Source organism: Phocoena phocoena, chromosome 15, assembly GCF_963924675.1.
Source record: "Phocoena phocoena chromosome 15, mPhoPho1.1, whole genome shotgun sequence".
Classification (NCBI taxonomy): Eukaryota; Metazoa; Chordata; class Mammalia; order Artiodactyla; family Phocoenidae; genus Phocoena; species Phocoena phocoena.
The window spans coordinates 86,726,404-86,745,181 of record NC_089233.1 but is presented as its reverse complement, the minus strand read 5'-3'; the positions used below and the strand labels follow the sequence as shown (position 1 = coordinate 86,745,181).

At 46.6% G+C, this 18,778-nt stretch overlaps 1 protein-coding gene across 1 annotated transcript; it reads left to right on the top strand.

The window, feature by feature from the left end:
• The first annotated feature begins 276 nt into the window (after nt 1–276).
• TCFL5 (transcription factor like 5) lies at nt 277–18,599 on the top strand. Its single transcript, XM_065893043.1, has 6 exons — nt 277–926; nt 1,971–2,154; nt 2,441–2,603; nt 3,992–4,235; nt 6,982–7,123; nt 18,501–18,599. Exons 1-6 carry the CDS (start codon nt 277–279, stop codon nt 18,597–18,599), a joined length of 1,482 nt encoding a protein of 493 aa, XP_065749115.1.
• Nucleotides 18,600–18,778: the final 179 nt, after the last annotated feature.

Here is an 18,778-nt window from a genome sequence, read left to right as displayed (position 1 = left end):
GGCCTGGCCCCGCGCGCCGCAGCCTCGCCGCCCGAACCCCACGCCCCAGACCTGCGCGCGTAGCTTGGGACTGGGCGCCGCGGCGGGGGCGCGGCGGGCGGTTGGTGCGGCCGGGCCGTGGGGCGGGGCCGCGGGGCGGGGGCGGGGCCGCGCCGGGGAGGGGCTACCGTTGCGGGCGGGCGGCGCAGGCGCGCTGCGGCAGGCGGTTTCCGCGACCCCGCCCGCCCCGCCAGGCCCCGCCGGCCCGCCCGCGCACCCTACGCCGTTGGCGCCGGCATGTCGGGCCCCGGGCAGCCGGAGCCGCCTCAGGCGGGCGGGCCGGCGGGCCCCGAGGGCGCGGACGCGGCGCTGGGCGAGGCGGGGCTGAGTTTCACGACCACCGACCTGAGCCTTGTGGAGATGACCGAGATCGAGTACACGCAGCTGCAGCACATCCTCTACTCGCACATGGAGGCGGCGGCGGCCGACGGCGAGCTCGAGACGCGCCTCAACTCGGCCTTCCTGGCGGCGACGGCGCCGGGCGCGGCGGCGGGGGGCTTCGCGGCGGCCGGGGGCGCGGCGGCGGGGGGCGCGCCGCCCGTGTACCCGATGCTGTGCCCGCCTGCGCTGGCCGAGGGCGGCTTCGCGGGCGCCAACCAGTGCCTGGGTCACATCGACTTCCAGGAGCTGCGCATGATGCTGCTGGGCGAGGCGGGCGCGCCCCCCGCCGCCGAGAAGACGCCGTGCGCCGACGGCCCGGGCGCCGGCGCACCCCGGCCCAAGGCGCCCGACGGCGCCGGCAAGGAGAACGTGGAGGGCGCGCCCGAGGCGCGGGCCAAGTCGGCCGTGCGCGTCCGCCTGGAGGACCGCTTCAACAGCATCCCAGCCGAGTCCCCGCCAGCCCCGCGCGGCGCGGATCCCCCCGAGCCCGGCATGGCGCTCAACAAGTGGGTGCATCCCCCAGGGAGCGGGCCGGGTGTAACTAGGGTCCTCCGCAGAGAGGCACCAGCCGGGGTCCGGGTGTAAACCAGGGTTCTGTTCAGGGAAGCACCAGGCTGGGTCCGGGTATAGACCAGGGTCCTCTGCAGAGGCCACCAGCCTGGGTCCGGGTGTAGACCAGGGCCCTGTGCAGGGAAGCACCAGGCTGGGTCCGGGTATAGACCACGGTCCTCTGCAGAGGCCAGCGGCCTCACTGCAGCTTGCATCTTAACAGCGAGCAGACCTCAGTGAGTCTGGAGGCTGAGCTGAAAGTTTGTGTGCTCTGTGAAGCACAGCAAGCAGATGTTAAGTACACAGCCCGCAGCATCACCTCTGCAGTGTGCACTCAGCGTCTGCATGCGGAAGAGAGAGGAGTTGAGATAAGTGCACACATGTTCCTGAGGAACAAAGGTTCTGTCCCCAAATCACTCACCTAAATGTCAGGAGAGACCTCTGCTTCCCCCTCTGTTGACTCAGGTTGAGGCTGACCTCATCTTGCACAGATGCATCCCCTGGGAGGAAAGACGTCACGTTGTGAGGTTTTGAGTGTAAAATGCAGCTTCCTCCTTCAGCCAGACTGCCAGCCCATAAGCGATCTCGCAGCAACAACTATCGGAGAGGAGTCGCCTGTCTGCTAGGGTGTCTCCTCAGCTTCCTGTCTGTCCCCACCCTGTAGTTTTCCCCATTTTGCCCACAGTCGTCAGATTTTGGAGGATGGCCAAAAAAACAGAGATTGGTGTCAGAAGTGTGATGGGAAGGGAGGTGTAACTAAAAGATGACACACAGCCACACCTTCCAATGTGAGGAAGAAAGTTTGAACTTGTCCCCTACAACACTAGCTGATAATTGTAGAGGTTTCCATGGTGGGGGGCATTCATGGTAACAGATTCAAGTTCCCATCTAGAAAATCAAATGTTAGCCATTAGAGTGTGATAGTTAGTGATTGTGGTGTTTCAGGAAACTTACCTGCCACATACTCTTCATGTGTTTCTGGGTTTCTTTTGTCTTGGCAGTTTGGTCACTCTTATTCGCCATCCATCCGAATTAGTGAATGTTCCTCTTCACCAGCAACAAAACAAATGTACAACATTAGTGAAAAATAAAACTGCTGCAGCTCCTGCTCTGCAATTTGCATACCCTCTGTTTACTGCAAGCAGTTGCTCTGCTAGTGGAAATTCTAGTCTTTCACAAACACAGGTAGGGAAAATGACTTGCGAAGCTTTGCTCTTTTGTATTACATGGATAAATTGTATTTTAGTTAGGCCCCAAGGATTTTTTTTTTCTTTCATTGAGCTCAATAACTTTTTAAACTCGAGAGTATTTATGTGGTTCGGGGACATTTAAACATCCTTAGTGCACCGAAAGTTCTTCAAGTTCACGTGAATAGCTTTGACGTTACTTCTATTAAAGTGCATTTTATTTGTGCGTAGAGAGGAGATCGTCACCTGTTGATAAAAGTTCCTGTTGCTTTATTTTTTTCCAGAGCTCTAGTAACTCATGTTCTGTACTTGAAGCTACCAAGCATCAGGATATTGGATTGCCGAGAGCATTTTCTTTCTGCTATCAGCAAGAAATTGAATCCACTAAACAGACTTTGGGTAGTAGAAACAAAGCTTTGCCCGAGCAGGTTTGGATTAAAGTAGGAGGTAAGCGATAAAACAAGCTGGCAGGTGCTTTCTCCTCCTGCCTGCTGTCTTTGCCCCCCCTTTTTTTTTTGGCCATGGGTGGGAGAGGGGAGAGAGGTGGTTTATAAACAAATGAAACGATCTCGGAAGCCTGCTTGCATCTTAGGAATCCTTCCGTCCCTCTGCCCAGTCACCTCACTTTGAACATCCTTGCGAATTTTGAACATCACGTTTATACTTGGCCTGGAAACGTTGAGTTCAGGGGCTGCTTTTTCTTAACGGTAACCTCCTTAAACAGAAAAATGATAGACTTAGGTGCATTTTCGTTACCTTCAAGTTACTGACAGCACTTTCAGGTTTTTTTTTTTTTTTCTCTTATTTCATACTTCATGAGTGAGGCAGGAGTCTGAAATCCGCTCAGAGCTTTAGAGGACGATCTGCAGATGGGCAGAGGATTGAGTTGGGAGCAAGAGGCCATAAGGTGATACAGAAAGTTTTAGAAATAAACTTCTGAAGGCAAACTTTGCTTACCCCTGACGTTAACCCTCAATCCGTTTTTCCTGGAAAACATTCTTTTTCGAGCTATCCAACAATAACACAGCTTACACTCAGCTCTTGGAGAGCTGATAAAGACAGGGTAGGGATGCGGCTCTCCTTTCTCCCACGCCAGTGATTAATTTTCCATTGTTCTTATGACATTGCTCGCACAAGTCTACGTTAACATTTGTAAGGTATAAAGGTTAATGTCAGAATAGTCCCTGTACTGACTGCTCAGCTGAAGAGTGTTACCAGTACTTGCGAATTCCTCTCTATGTCTTCTGAAAAGTTATCACCGTTCTGAAATGTGTGTTAAGTGATTCTTTCACCGTAGAGGGTTTGGCTTTGTACGGTACCTCGGGAATGCACGTCACCGCAGGTACTAATTAGACGCCTGCTGTACTTTGATAGAAATTTAACATATTTCTGTAGCACAGGTCAAATCTATGATGTGATTACTCCTTTTGTGGGGGGAATCTCACTTGTAAGGTGAGGGCATGTTTAATCCTAAACCACTTAGGTTTTGTCCTCTTCTGAGCATTGCAGTTAGAATATCAGTTGTCATATTAGGATAATTGCATATCAAGAAAACCTCTTGGAGAAAATATTTCAAGTTTTTTTCCCCCATTCTGAATATCAGAAAAATCAAACAACTTCTTGGTTTTTTTATTCATAGATGACAGTTCAAATGCCTGTTGATTTAAAAGGGGGACTTTTGACTGTATTGCTGTATAAGCTGTATTGATTACATAATACCTGGGGTGTTTCTATCTTGGATCGAAAATACCAAAAAATATATTCAGCATTCACGAGGGTCAGTTTAGAAGAACAGAAGGATTAAAATACCACTTTTCCCTTCTTTTGCAAAGAAGAAGCGCTGTGTAAACAAGCAATAAACAAGAGGAGTCGGAGTAGGTTGCGTCAGCTGGACACAAACCTGGAACGAAGAGCCCTTGGAGAGCTCCAGAACGTGGGTGAAGGCGCCACAGCAGTGCAGGGTGCTTGGCAGTCGGTGGAGTCGTCCCAGGCCAGCTTCGGGGAGCAGACCCAGAGCGGGCCCCAGCGGGGCCGGTCCCAGCGCAGGGAGAGGCACAACCGCATGGAAAGAGATAGAAGGTAATGCGTGGAGTCGGTGGCATACCGTTGTCTTAGACGCCAAGTTGATGACAGTCGGTGGTGGTGACAGGCACCTTTTTTGTAGAAAACAATGGTGTAGCCATTTCTGTGTTCAAGGGAGGGAAAGCTGGCTAGAGTCAGTGGTCACCTTGCTTTGCTAGGTGGATGGGGGTACCCGAGACCACCCCCAGGTCTGGTGATTCGTTAGGAGGACTCATGGCTTTGATTTATCTTGGACAAAAAACCCAGCAAAGTCGGCAGAGGCGCATGGGGAGAGGTCTAGGGGCCCCAGGCGCCAGCTCCCAGAGCACCTCTCAGTGGAGCCACTCAGGATGCCTGTCACCCCCCAGCACTGGTGACGTGTTCCCGGACAGCAAAGCTCCTTAGAGGCTCAGGGCCCTGGATCCTACTGGGGGCTGGTCGTGGGGGGGCGGGGGCATTCCCTACCTGGCACGCGGCCAAGTCCCAGACGCCCAGAAGGAAAGCTGGTGTTTAGCATAAGCCAGTGGCCAACGGTAGTGGGAACCCCCCCGAAATCTAAGTTCCCAGGTGCCGGCCGGGGCAGCCTTCCTGGGAGGGGTCCGCCTGTGCGCTGGCTTACTCAGTTTTGCTTGGCTCTTTTAAGGATGTTGAGGAAGGAGGAAGGTACAGCTTATGTAAGTTGTTTATCTGTGGATTTTATTTGTGCTGCTCTGTGGAGAAGCAAAAGGTGGTTAAGTTTTCTGTTACAGCTGGGTACGGGATGGTCCCTAACTTCGTCATCTATAGCTGGGTACGGGATGGTCCCTAACTTCGTCATCTATAGCTGGGTACGAGATGGTCCCTAACTTCGTCATCTATAGCTGGGTACGGGATGGTCCCTAACTTCGTCATCTATAGCTGGGTACGGGATGGTCCCTAACTTCGTCATCTATAGCTGGGTACGGGATGGTCCCTAACTTCGTCATCTATAGCTGGGTACGGGATGGTCCCTAACTTCGTCATCTATAGCTGGGTACGGGATGGTCCCTAACTTCGTCATCTATAGCTGGGTACGGGATGGTCCCTAACTTCGTCATCTATAGCTGGGTACGGGATGTTCCCTAACTTCGTCATCTATAGCTGGGTACGGGATGTTCCCTAACTTCGTCATCTGTAGCTGGGTACGGGATGTTCCCTAACTTCGTCATCTATAGCTGGGTACGGGATGGTCCCTAACTTCGTCATCTATAGCTGGGTACGGGATGTTCCCTAACTTCGTCATCTGTAGCTGGGTACGGGATGGTCCCTAACTTCGTCATCTATAGCTGGGTACGGGATGTTCCCTAACTTCGTCATCTATAGCTGGGTACGGGATGTTCCCTAACTTCGTCATCTGTAGCTGGGTACGGGATGTTCCCTAACTTCGTCATCTATAGCTGGGTACGGGATGTTCCCTAACTTCGTCATCTATAGCTGGGTACGGGATGTTCCCTAACTTCGTCATCTATAGCTGGGTACGGGATGTTCCCTAACTTCGTCATCTATAGCTGGGTACGGGATGTTCCCTGACTTCGTCATCTGTAGCTGGGTACGGGATGTTCCCTAACTTCGTCATCTATAGCTGGGTACGGGATGGTTCCCTAACTTCATCATCTATAGCTGGGTACGGGATGGTTCCCTAACTTCGTCATCTGTTGAGTGCTTTGTACCAGTTTCTGTTTTAGGCTCAGGAAATAGAGCATTGAGCAAGACAGATATTCATCTTTGAACCTACAGTGTTGAGCAGTGGAAATTTATTTATTTAAAGGGATATATTAAAGCTAGGCAGCTAGATACCTTTCCTAAGGATGTGTCCGCACATACACGCCGAGCGATGGGCATCACCGAGCTCACCGTGAATTATAATGGGCATTGTTTATATTTATTTAATAAACATTTACTGAATACCTACCATCTGAAAAAAAGCCTTATACGTACTACGTGTTGACGGTAAAAGTTTTCATTCTTACTCTGCCATTTCCTAGTTTAACAACTTCCTACACATTCTTTACCTCTCCACCTGAGTCTCTCGTCTATAAAATAGGGATATCACGTACTGCGTAGATGGGACACAAGAATTAACCAAGCTGAAATGTAGTGTCTGGCCCAGTGCCTGCCGTTGCAGAGCATCTGGTGAATTCCTGCTGTTGTTGTTACCTTACAAAGTTGCTCTAGAGTTCTGAGTGTACAGGTGGGGAAATAGGAACAAGGGCCGTATTATCTGAATGTAATACGTAAATGTTAAAAATGGTCTAAGACTCCACGTGGGATGTAAATCATCCCTAAATGGACTGGATTTGGGGATATTCACAGGCTGGTAGTCTGTGGTCCTTTATGAACCGGGGCCCCTTGGAGAATCAAAGCTGTGAATCCTAGCTTCTGTGACTTCCTTGGCACCTGGGGGGCAGGTGAGTGAAAGAATGTCCTGCCCAGAAGAAACACACACACAATTTTGCTTCCAGTTTCAGGGGGTTTGGGTCCATCCTTGGTCTAGAGACTTGGACCTGGTCCTTGCTCCTGGCCCAGGAGAAGTAAACGGGAAACTTTCCAGGGAGCGCGACTGGGCTTAGTGGGCAGCTGAGGGTGGGCTGGCCGCTGTAGAGGGGAGCCCCGAGGTGAGGGCCTGCCCTTCCTACGCTCTCAGTGGCCAGGCCGCGAGCTGATTCCTCAAGACACACAGACACCTGCTTTATTCCTTTGTTCTGCTTCAGCTTCTCTACGTGATTACTTTGGGTTTTGACTGTAGGCGCAGAATCCGCATTTGTTGTGATGAGTTGAATCTTTTAGTCCCGTTCTGCAACGCCGAGACCGATAAGGCAACGACGCTGCAGTGGACCACAGCGTTCCTGAAATATATTCAGGAAAGACATGGAGATTCTCTTAAAAAGGTTAGTACCTAGGCCAGGAGATTTTCAGAATCCTGTAAATGTATCAGTGTTGTTATTTTTCCTTTTTCCTCTAAGATGTCCCAAACTGTCCTTTGTTTCCTGGAACCAAATGTCCGATGCTGAGTCCAGCGTGAATGATGCCCTGCTCATCACTTATCAAGGTACTAACCACAGCCTGGATCTGTGGTCAGCTAGCAGTCAGGCCCCTGCTCTGTGCAGTGCCTTGTTTGGGGGCTTAAAGGGGTTTCAGAGACCTGCCTGTAGGGTATGATTTTTTTTTTCCCCCTCAGAAGATGTTGTGAAAGGGATAAAGCACAAATAGGAAAAAAAAAGAGGCAATTAAATGTCAAATAAATAATCTGGATTTCAAACATGTTCAGAAGGCAGAGAAGAGAAACACTGCGGCCTGGGGGATCGGGGGGCGCTCAGGGGCTCGAGCATCTCCATTCCTTAGGACAGCCAGCTCGACCTTGACCCTGTCTGTCTGGGCCGAGGAGCCATTGATTCCCTGCAAGCCCTCCAGGTGGGAGCGGATGCTGGGTGTGAGTGGGGTCCCACCTGCCCCCTCCTTGGGGGTTCAGGTGAGAGAACATTCCCTGCATTGGCTTCTGTGCTCTGCCTTGGTGGGACCTTGGGTCCAGGTACCGGCCTCACTTCTCTGGGGATCAGGGCGCATGGGATGAGGCCTTAGTGAAGAGCGGCCTGGGTTTGCTGCTGGTCCCTGCTGTCGTGTAGTCACTGCCGTTGACGGCAGCACGGGTCTGATCAGAGAACCGAGCTGAGGTTGGCACTATAAACGTGGAACCTTTTGAAAAAGGGCCTTCCGTATCTAGATCCTGGGGGAGCGGCCGGCCGAGCGCCCCAGGCTGCCTGGAGTGAGGCCCCTTGGGATGAGTGCTAAGAGTTTGTCTTCTCCCTTTCCCTTTTCTGTGCCCACGTACATTTCCATCTTGTGTGTTTCGTAATTTCGTCAAGTTCCTTGTTTTCGTTGTATATTTAATTGCCTTTTAAAGCAATACCTGCGTCAAGTTTGTGCTGATTGGATCATTTATGGTTATTTATAATGTGGTTACTCTTTAACATTATTTTTTAGCGATAGACTTGGTTTATTGTAATAAAATAAAGCTTTTATATTTAAAAAAATGATTTAATGGTTGGCTCTGTGTACCTAATAGTGGTAAATTATTATTTATATGATTCATTCAAATATGATGAAGGTGTTTACAACAATAAAAAAACTTAACTGTCACTATCTATACTCAAAGATTAAATAGGTTAAAAACTTATGGACATTAATTTTTATGTATATTAGGCTTCCTGAATATTTCTGAAATGTAGTTACATTGAATTTGTAGATTGTTTCTGGGTCGGATTACAAGACCCATCAAGAAACAGGCCGAAGTGACGTCAGTAGCAATTTGGGGGGAATTAGAATGTAGGCAGCTTAAACCCTTGTGTCCTTCCTGTTTCCTCAGTGACTTTCCCCCTCTTACTTGCATGAACATTTTGGAAGATGTGATACACGAAAGTCTTCAGTGATTTTCCTAAATTATTTCAGTACACATCTCATCCCACAGGTCTGTTCCGACTCTAACCAGGATTCTGTCCCAGACACTGGGGGCACCTTGAATAAGACAGAGACCCCGTGGGCTGGAGGGAAGCGGCTAACAGGTTGAGGGTGAATGGACCACCTCCATCCCGGTGTGGGGTCTGGTTGACATGCTGCAAAGATGGCTCTCCTTGCTGCGCAGCAGGGAGACTGGACTCCAGGAGGAGAGGTTAGGGGTGGGCGGGAGTGGAGACACAGACCCTGGTCAGAGGCCGCAGCCGCTCTGCTGAGACTGGCCAGGGCCCGCGGTGCTGGATGTAGGGCTGCTGGGCAGAGGAATTGGGGTCCACGGTGGGGTGTCTGGCTGGAGCAGCTGGGCGGGTGGCACTGTTTCCTGAGATGGGAAGACGTGTGGAGAAGCAGGATGGGGTGGGGTGGAATCCACGTTCTGTGTCCAATGGGCTAGGTTTTCAGTGCCCAGGAGGCGTCAGGTGGAGAAGTTGAGAAGGTAAACGAGTCCGCAAGCAGATGGTTCCCTTTGTTTTATTTTTCTAATGAGCACAGAGTTCACTGAACACCTGCCCTCCCCTCCCCTAGTCTGAGCCGTCAACATTTACCATGTTTAACACACACGCACAGCACAATTTCAAAGACAATGACATATCATGACCCTTCACCTCTAAATATTTACGCCTGTGTCTCCCACGTAACGCCAGTGCCGTTTTCACACCTCACAAGGTCGATAGTCATTCTCTTATACCATCTACTGCCCAGTCCGTATTCCCATGTCCCCCAGATGTTCTAAAGGTGGCTTTTATGGCTGCATTTTTTTCCAAACCAGCACCCAGCAATGCTTCTGTGTTGCAGTCAGTGGCATTTTTCTGTCTCTGAGCTATAGCAGTCCTCCCTACCCCACAGTTTCTGTTACGGCACTGAGATTTTGAAGAGATCGGGCCAGACAGGTGCCTGTAGAACCCTGGATTTAGATGATTCGTTGTATTTATTTATGGTAATTAAAAATTTTTATATAATTTTAAACTTGCAGGAAAATTCCAAGATGAGTGCTAAGAGCTCCTCGTGTGCCCACCCAGGTTTACCCAGAACCCCCAGTTGTTCACATTTTGCCCCATTTGTTCTGTCTCTTGCAGTCTAAACCATTTGATGGTAAACTGTGGGCACCATGCACCTTGATACCCAAACACTTCAGTCTGTGATTTTAAAGAATATTACTTTATCTTACATAACCAGAATACAATGGCCAAAATCAGGACACTTAACATTGGTGTAACACTCTTATCTAATTCGAATTTTGCCTCTTGTCCCAATAACATCCTCTACACCATTTTCCCCGGTCCAGCCCCAATCCAGGATCGCTGGTGACGCAGTTGTTGTGAGGTGACATTTTGGGGTCGTGACCTTGAACCCTAGCCAGGCTCTGGGGCTGCGGGGCAGTCTGTCACCCTGTGCTTCCCTCTCCTCTGTCCTGTCACCATCACAGTCGTTGGGCAGGACGGTGGCGCTGCCCCCCTGCTTTGTCTTCCCTCCTGCACCTGAACTTGGGCTGGCGGCCGGCCCGCACCCACTTGTCCTTGCGCACCAGCCCCAGTTATCGGGTGTAGCGGTACTGTTACTTCTCCCTTTCCTGTGCAGTAGGAATTCTGTCCTTTTTATTTTAAATTTATTTTATTGAAGTATAGTTGATTTACAATGTGTTAATTTATGGTGTAGAGCCAAGTCACTCAGTTCTATATATATATATATATATATATATGTGTGTGTATATATATATATATATATATATATATACACACATGTATATATATACACACATTCTTTTTCATATTCTTTTCCATTATGGTTTATCACAGGATACTGAATATAGTTCCCTGTGCTGTACAGGGAACTGTAACCCTATATAGGGTTAGGACCTTGTTTGTCCATCCTATATATAATAGTTTGCATCTGCTAACCCCAAGCTCCCACTCCATCAATCCCCCACCCCCAGCCCCTTGGCAACCACCAGTCTGTTCTCTGTCTGTGAGTCTGTTTCTGTTTTGTAGATAAGACTGTTCTTTTTAAGAACAGCATTTTATCTGTTTCTCACATTTATTTCTCACATTCTGATCAGTGAAGATGGCAGTTTTTAAAAACGTGTTGAGACTTCCATTGTGACCTCTTATGTGGTCAATTTTTTAAAAGTCTGTGTTTATTTGGAAAGGACGTGCATTCTTGGTTCGGCGAATTCTGTACGTTTATTAGGTTGAGGTTACGAATTGTGGTTCAGGCCTTTCCTGTCCTCTCTTGTCTGTCAGACCTGTTGTTCTCAGAGCCCCCGTGGCATCTCCCACCATGACTGGCCTTGTCCCATCTCTGTGGGGCTCTCAGTGTGGCTGAGTGTCGGGGGCACACCCTCCCACCTGGGCCCCGAGGTTTGTCACCCCTCTTGGTTTCATTAACCCTTTTCCTTTAATTCTCTCGTCTCTCTGTACAGATGACACCCATTTTCTTCCTCTTCCTAACTTCCTGGTATAATTTCTTGACATGTAATTGGAACAATCTTTCTTTTTCCTACTAAAAATAGTTTTTATTATTGGCCTTCTCCTATTTACACATTTAATGTGAATATCCAACTTTGACCAGACGTCATCTCAAGGTGTCTGATGAGTTGTAAAAATCCCTTAAAACTCAGCTATTTCACTTAAGTTTCGTTGAAATAGATGCTAATTGAGAGAGCAGAGCAACGATTACTAGCTTACCTTTGACGCAGTCAAGGGCGGGAGGTGTCCACTTGTCTCCCTCTTTCACGGTCACCCCAAGTTCCCATGAACTGAGTCCCAGGGACCTCGTGAGAGTCTAGATTGAGCTACACCTTAACCCCACTGCTGGCAGAACTCTTCAAAATAAAGACGGGTGCCCAGGGCTCCTCATTTTATGACGATTGTTTAGAAAATCTCTTGAAGTCCTTTCTTACATCTGAGAGATGATTATTTTCTTCCTTCTGACTTCTATTTAGGTATTCTCAAAGGTAAATTCTGCCTTCTCAAATATAGGCAAATATTTTATAGTTGGGCTTTGGGTGTCAGAATATAGAAACCAATATATCAAACCATGGTTCATCTTACATTGCATTAAGACCCGTTGAAAACCTTTTAAATTTTGGGAAGGAAATTAGAATGTATTTCTGTGTAGATCTAGCTTCTGAGCATAGGCAGTTGTTGCAAATGGCAGATGGCCTTGGCTGGGATGCCACGTAGCGTGTGGACAGGTGGAGTGCTCCAGCCGTTCCAGATGACTCAAAAGTCAGAGCAGTGGCAGCAGAGAGAGCGCTTATGCTTCCCTTCCTGGACACAAATTAAATAGAAACCTATTATAGTCCAGCAACAAAGAGACAGCACAATTCGAAAATGGGCAAAGGACTTGAATAGACGTTTCTCCACAGAAGATAAGCAAATGGCCAATAAGCACACGAAAAGATGCTCAACATCACTAATGATCAGGGAAATGCAAATCAAAAGCACTTTAATGGGTGTGAGATACCAGTTCACACCCATTAGCTGTGGCTATTACAAAACAAAATAACAAGTGTCGGTGAGGATGTGGAGAAATTGCAACCCTTGGGACTGCTGGTGGGAATGTAAAATGGTGCAGCTGGTGGTTCCTCAAAAAGTTAAACATAGGGGCTTCCCTGGTGGTGCAGTGGTTGAGAGTCTGCCTGCCGATGCAGAGGACACGGGTTCGTGCCCCGGTCCGGGAACATCCCACGTGCCGCGGAGCGGCTGGGCCCGTGAGCCATGGCCGCTGAGCCTGTGCTCCGCCACGGGAGAGGCCACAACAGTGAGAGGCCCATGTACCGCAAAAAAAAAAAAAAAAAAAAGTTAAACAGTTACCCAAAAGAATAGAAAGCAGGGACTTAAACAGATATTTGTATACCAGTGTTCATAGCCACATTATTCACAGTCACCAAAAGGTGGAAACAATCCAATCAACAGACGAATGGATAAGCGGAATGTCTGTACAGCCAATGGATTACTATTCAGCCATGAAAAGGAATGAAGTTCTGACACGTGCCTCACAATATGGATGGACCTCTAAAACGATTTTGACCGGGAAAAGGCAGACACAAAGAGACAAATACTGTATGATTCCACTTACATGAAGTACCTAGAGTCATCAGATTCATAAAGTCAAAAAGTAGAATGACGGGTGCCAGAGACTGGGGGAGGCGGATGGATGGAGGGTACATGTTTAACAGGGACAGAGTTTCAGTTTGGGGAGATGAGAAAGTGCTGCAAATAGATCATGGTGATGTTTATACAACATTGTGAATGTACTTAAGCCACTGAATTGTACACTTACAAATGGTAAAAAATGGCAAATTTTATGTTACATATATTTTACCACAATAAAAACATATAAACTTAGACTTAATTGTGTAAGAATGCTATGCTTTGAAAAGAAAAAACTTACAGAAATGTATACACGCACAAAAACGGAGAGACTAGAACAGTGAACGCCCGTGTCCATAACTCAGCCTCAGGCATAGCTTTGTTTCACCTATACATCCCCAGCCTCCCACCGCCACTGAATTATTTTAAAGCATTACCAACTGTCATACCATTTTCATTCACAAATGTATCTCTAAAAAGAAAAGGGCTGCTTAAAAGCACAACCACGTCATCATCATCTTCCTTAATCTCCCTCCCTGTCCAGATTTCTCTGATTGGCTCACAACTGTCTTCTTACTGTCGACTTACTTAAATCAGGATCCAAACACTGCATTTGGTTCATAGCTCTTATACCTTTTAATCTGTTATGGCTCCCCTTTCCTCTTTTCCTTGCTGTTTGTTTATTGTTGAGGCTGAATGTTACTGAACCAAATTTGGGTCCACTTGCCTGCACACGGCAAAGCCAATTTGCTGACACCAGTTGCGGTGAAAACAAGTGCAGCGTTTACTGCGGGTGCCAAACAAGGAGTCTGGGCAGCTAATGCTCAAAAGGCCTGAACTTCTTGTTCGGCACCCGCAGTAAATGCTGCACTTTCTTTCACTGCAACCCAGTGTCAGTAGATCGGCCTTACTGTGCGAGGGTGAGTGGACCCAAATTCAGTTCAGTAACAATTTTTGGTGACCCAGATGGGATTTCCAGCCCATCTGGGATGCCAAAAATTGTTACTGAACTGAACTTGGGTCCGCTTGCCCACGCACAGTATTACATGTCATGATTAGTTATACTCTGTGACAACTTCAGCAGAGAAGTTTTTTCCATATAATGTTTTTTTTGTGTAATTTAATATACTACATAATCTTAATTAGTTTAATATTTCTCTCTGAGATGCCTCAGGAGCCCTTTGGAAAACTCAAAGTCAGCTAGAGAAGGAAGCTTACAACCTGTTGTCAAAAGCAGCTCAATATTCCAGGAAAATTTTGCTCTCTTAACAGAGAGAGAAAACCACTTCCAGTCTGCACCAGCTTACTTTTAATAGCGAAGTTCATTTACTTAATTAAATTCAATCTAATATGAGCCAGTCTTGACCCCATGCAAAACCCTTTCCTTAAGGTTCCTTTTCTACAAAGCTTTCATCACTTTCTGTATCCATATTAGTTTGTCCATTATTTTTTCCTTATCCAGAAACAACCAGCCCTGGGACAAAATCATTCTCCCTTTTTTCCCTTAACAAAGATATTTCCATTCTTTATACCTTCTCTCACTGACAATGTATATCCTACTTTCTTTACATTACTGAAATGCTTCCCTTATTACCTTTAGTAGTTTAATTACACAGGTATTACAATTTTTAACCCTTAAAAACTTTAATCTCTACTGAAAACCGAGAAGCAAGTAATTGGACTTTTCTTTATATCCGCACGTTTTGATTGGCAAACTTACGAGCACACGTCTAAAAACATACGTTTTCCTGTATCACAGTTTTTCTCTTTAATGTAGTACAAGACGTGTGTCTAATAAACCCAAGCATCTTTAGTTGTTTTTCTCTCTCATAAGAAAACAGGAGGTGAACTTAGACTTGTCTAGTGATCAGTGTTAACGCTCAAAAGATCTGAACTCCTTGTCTGGTGCCTGCAATAAACGTTGCACTTTCCTTCGTCACAACCTGGCGTCAGTAGATTGTCTTCACTGCGTGTGGGCGAGTGGACCCGATTTGGTTTACTGACAGTGTTGGTGATTGAGATGGATCCTGTCCAGCGGCTGCCTGAGCACCTTTGTCTCAGGAGCAGCCTCGAGACCTTGCCACCAACCAGCCATCCTTGGCCCACGGCGCTTTTGATTTTTGTGATAAAAAAAAACAAGGCACTTGCACTGGCAGGTTGAGATGTCTTTGGTAAGTAATGGAACTCACGTGTGGTGACACCAGAGTATTCTTCCCTATCACATTGACTTCTATAGCAGAATATTGGTTGGGATTTTCCCTTTTGGACTAAGGCTTGGTCATTTGGCTTTTTTTTTTTTTTAAACCAATTTATTTATTTATTTTTGGCTGAGTTGGGTCTTCGTTGCTGCACGTGGCTTTCTCTAGTTGCGGCGAGCGGGGGCTGCTCTTCGTTGTGGTGCGCGAGCTTCTCGTTGCAGTGGCTTCTCTTGTTGAGGAGCTCGGGCTCTAGGCACGTGGGCTCAGTAGTTGTGGCTCACGGGCTCTAGAGCGCAGGCTCAGTAGTTGTGGCACATGGGCTTAGCTGCTCCGCGGCCTGTGGGATCTTCCCAGACCAGGGCTCGAACCCGTGTCCCTTGCATTGGCAGGCGGATTCTTAACCACCAGGGTTGTCTCTGATGGGGCATCGGTTGGGAATTTCCCTTTTTGGGACTAGGGAACTTCGACCCTGAGGGACTGTTTTCCATTGCATCGGTTTGTTTGTTTGCTTGATATCTGACAACAGCGGCCATGAATAATTAAGAAATGAGTGATCAGAGCTCTGTTCCATCTTGTGGTCTAGGGTGTATTTTACCAAACTGGTAAATGTTCAGCTGTGCTCCTATAAAAAGAAAAATGTTTTTTCTAACACCACATGGCCACAACTTTCTTCAGACTCTGGAGAAAATTGGTTAAGATGAAACTCTTTTGAAATTCCAAACCTGGTTCTTTTTTGCCTATGCAGTTTGAGAAAGCTGGCTTAAATATTTTCTCAGAATTCTGACCCTCAGAGAACAAAAATATTTCTAGGAGAAAGCTTGAAGCCATAACTCTTACCATGTCTTTGAAATGCAAACACAACCCACATTGCCTGAGACTTCAGCCTGGGTTAATTAGTAGAACTTCAAATCAAAAGGAGAAAAGGTGAAAGAGCCTTTTTAAACTCAAGTAGGTAAATTTAACTTGTTCCAACTGTTATAAAGTTTTACATTTGCTGGGTGAGTTGCCGCGACATGTGAGGTCATGATTTCCTATCTTTTCATTTGCATTTTGTTTGTTATTAAAACAGGAACCCTCATTTGGGAACTTGAGGGAATTGTTGGACTTCACTCTTTGTTTCTGTCCTGCAGGAATTAGATTTTGTTCTTCGTGTGTGTGTGTGTGTGTGTGTGTGTGTGTGTGCGCGCGCGTGCACGCATTTGTCTTGTGTGTAAGTGTGCTGGTATGGGAAACTCAAGCTTATTTCCTGAATGCAGCCCCTTGGGGTGCATTCTCCAGAACTGGACCACTTTCAGTCACAAACAAATAAAATGTAAAAAAATGATTTTCCTTTGTAACATGGCCTGGCCATAATACTCCATAGATTCAGGGAAAAAGTGGCCTCTTAATGGATCCTTAAATCGTGCTACTATTATGCAGTTAGGGCTGTTTTACAATAGAGAGGGAAAATGGGATCACATTTATAAACTAATAAGTTTTGTATTGAAATATAAGCTATGAGATCTCTGGATGGATGGATGGATGGATGTCTTTATATAATATTGTCATAAGTAATAAAATAGAGATAAATGGGATAAAAGCTTTCAGGTGAACTCTTTAGGAATAGTCGTGTATTAGTTTTTCCAGATTTTTGGTAACTTGAAACTTTAGTTTTGCTAAATTAAGTTATATGACGGAAATTCGTTAAAGGTCTAAGTCATTTTTCATTAAGGTAAAATACTGGAACATTGATTGCTCGAGAAGTCTAAGTTTATCTTCTCTTGTCTTCTTATGAGAGAGAAAAAAACTAAAGATGTTTGGGCTTCTTAGATACATGTCTTGTACCACATTAAAGAGAAAAATTGTACTATAGGAGAATGTATGCTTCCAGAGGTTATAGAATGTGCTCATAAGTTTGCCAGTGAAAACGTGCTGATATAAAGAACAGTTCAATTACTTGCTTCTTGGTTTTCAATAGAGATTAAAGTTTTTAAGGATTAAAAATTGTAATACATATGTAATTAAGTTACTAAAAGTAATAAGGGAAGAATTTCAGTGTGTAAAGAAAGTGGGCTAGGTGCTTCCCCAGCGGTCCAGTGGTTAAGACTCTGCGCTTCCACTGCAGGGGGCAAGGGTTTGATCCCTGGTCAGGGAACTAAGATCCCTCATGTCGTGTGGTGTAGCCAAAAAAGAATGGAAATATCTTTGTTAAAGGGAAAAAGGGAGAATAATTTTGTCCCAGAGCTGGTTGTTTCTGGCTAGGGAAAAAATAAGGGACAAACTAATATGGATACAGAAAGTGATGGGAGGTTTGTGGAAAAGGAACCTTAAGGAAAGAGTTTTGCATGGGGTCAAGACTGGCTCATATTAGATTGAATTTAATTAACTAAATGAACTTCGCTATTAAAAGTAAGCTGGTGCAGACTGGAAGTGGTTTTCTCTCTCTGTTAAGAGAGCAAAATTTTCCTGGAATATTGAGCTGCTTTTGACAACAGGTTGTAAGTTTCCTTCTCTAGCTGACTTTGAGTTTTCCAAAGGGCTCCTGAGGCATCTCAGAGAGAAATATTAAACTACTGAAGATTATGTAGTATATTAAATGACACAAAAAACATTATATGGAAAAAACTTCTCTGCTGAAGTTGTCACAGAGCATAACTAATCATGACATGTAATGCTGCACGTGGGCGAGCGGACCCAAGCTGGGTTCGGTAACGTGAATACTGCGTCCTGCAGGACATCCCACCTTCCGCATGTCGCAGACCCGTGTCTTTTGTTTCCTGGAGGCCGATGAGCTTCGGGTGGTTCGCTTGCACCTGCCTTCTCTTTTCGTGAGCTTGAGACTGACTCAGCCGTTAAAATTGAGGCCTTTCACAAAGTGTCTAGAGGCACAGAGTCATGAACTTGACCCGCGGCCAGCAGGGTGCTGGGGAGTTAGCTCTTGGTCTGGCCCCGTTGCCACGCCTAACACTGAGCGGTCAGTGGGGCGGGGGCAGGGGACAGCAAATGCCCGTGGCCGGAGGGGCATGTCACGGTACAGAGTGTCTGTGTGGTGGTGGAAAGTTCTGGAAATGGATGGTGGTGATGGTTGCACGAGAGTGTGAACATACTTAATGCCACTGAATCGCACACTTACAAATGGTTAAGATGGTAAAGTTTATGTCTGTGTCACCACAATGAAAATAACAAACAAATACGGCTGCTTTTTAAAAAAATATCAGAAGGGTTTACAATATGGTCAGGCATTTTGAGAACCTATTGGAAAACTAAATAAAAATACACGTAAAGGTAACTATTTGAGACAGACGTTTGAATCCCCATTTTTATCATCTGTAGCCCCTTACAGGATGTGACATACGTTTGTGAGTGACGCCTTAACTATATATTTTGAGGTAGTTTCGCTCTTAATTTCAGCCATTTGTGTTTTTGAAGATAGCAGTTTTCATGTCTGTGTATATTGTACATTAATGGTCATTTCTCAACTTTAGGAATTTGAGAGTGTGTTTTGCGGTAAAACTGGCAGAAGGCTAAAGTTGACCAGACCAGACTCCCTGGTGACGTGTCCCACGCAGGAGAGTGCAGAATAGCCCAGCTCTGGAGATCGAGTGACTGGATGCGAACACTGATGTCTGGGAAGCAAACGGCTGTTCCTTCGTGACCCATAAACATTTCCTAGGACCCTGGAACTCAGCTCTGATAGTTTAACTCTAAAGGGACACGATTCAGCTGATGGGACTCCAATGGGGACTTTGAAAGCACATTTTGT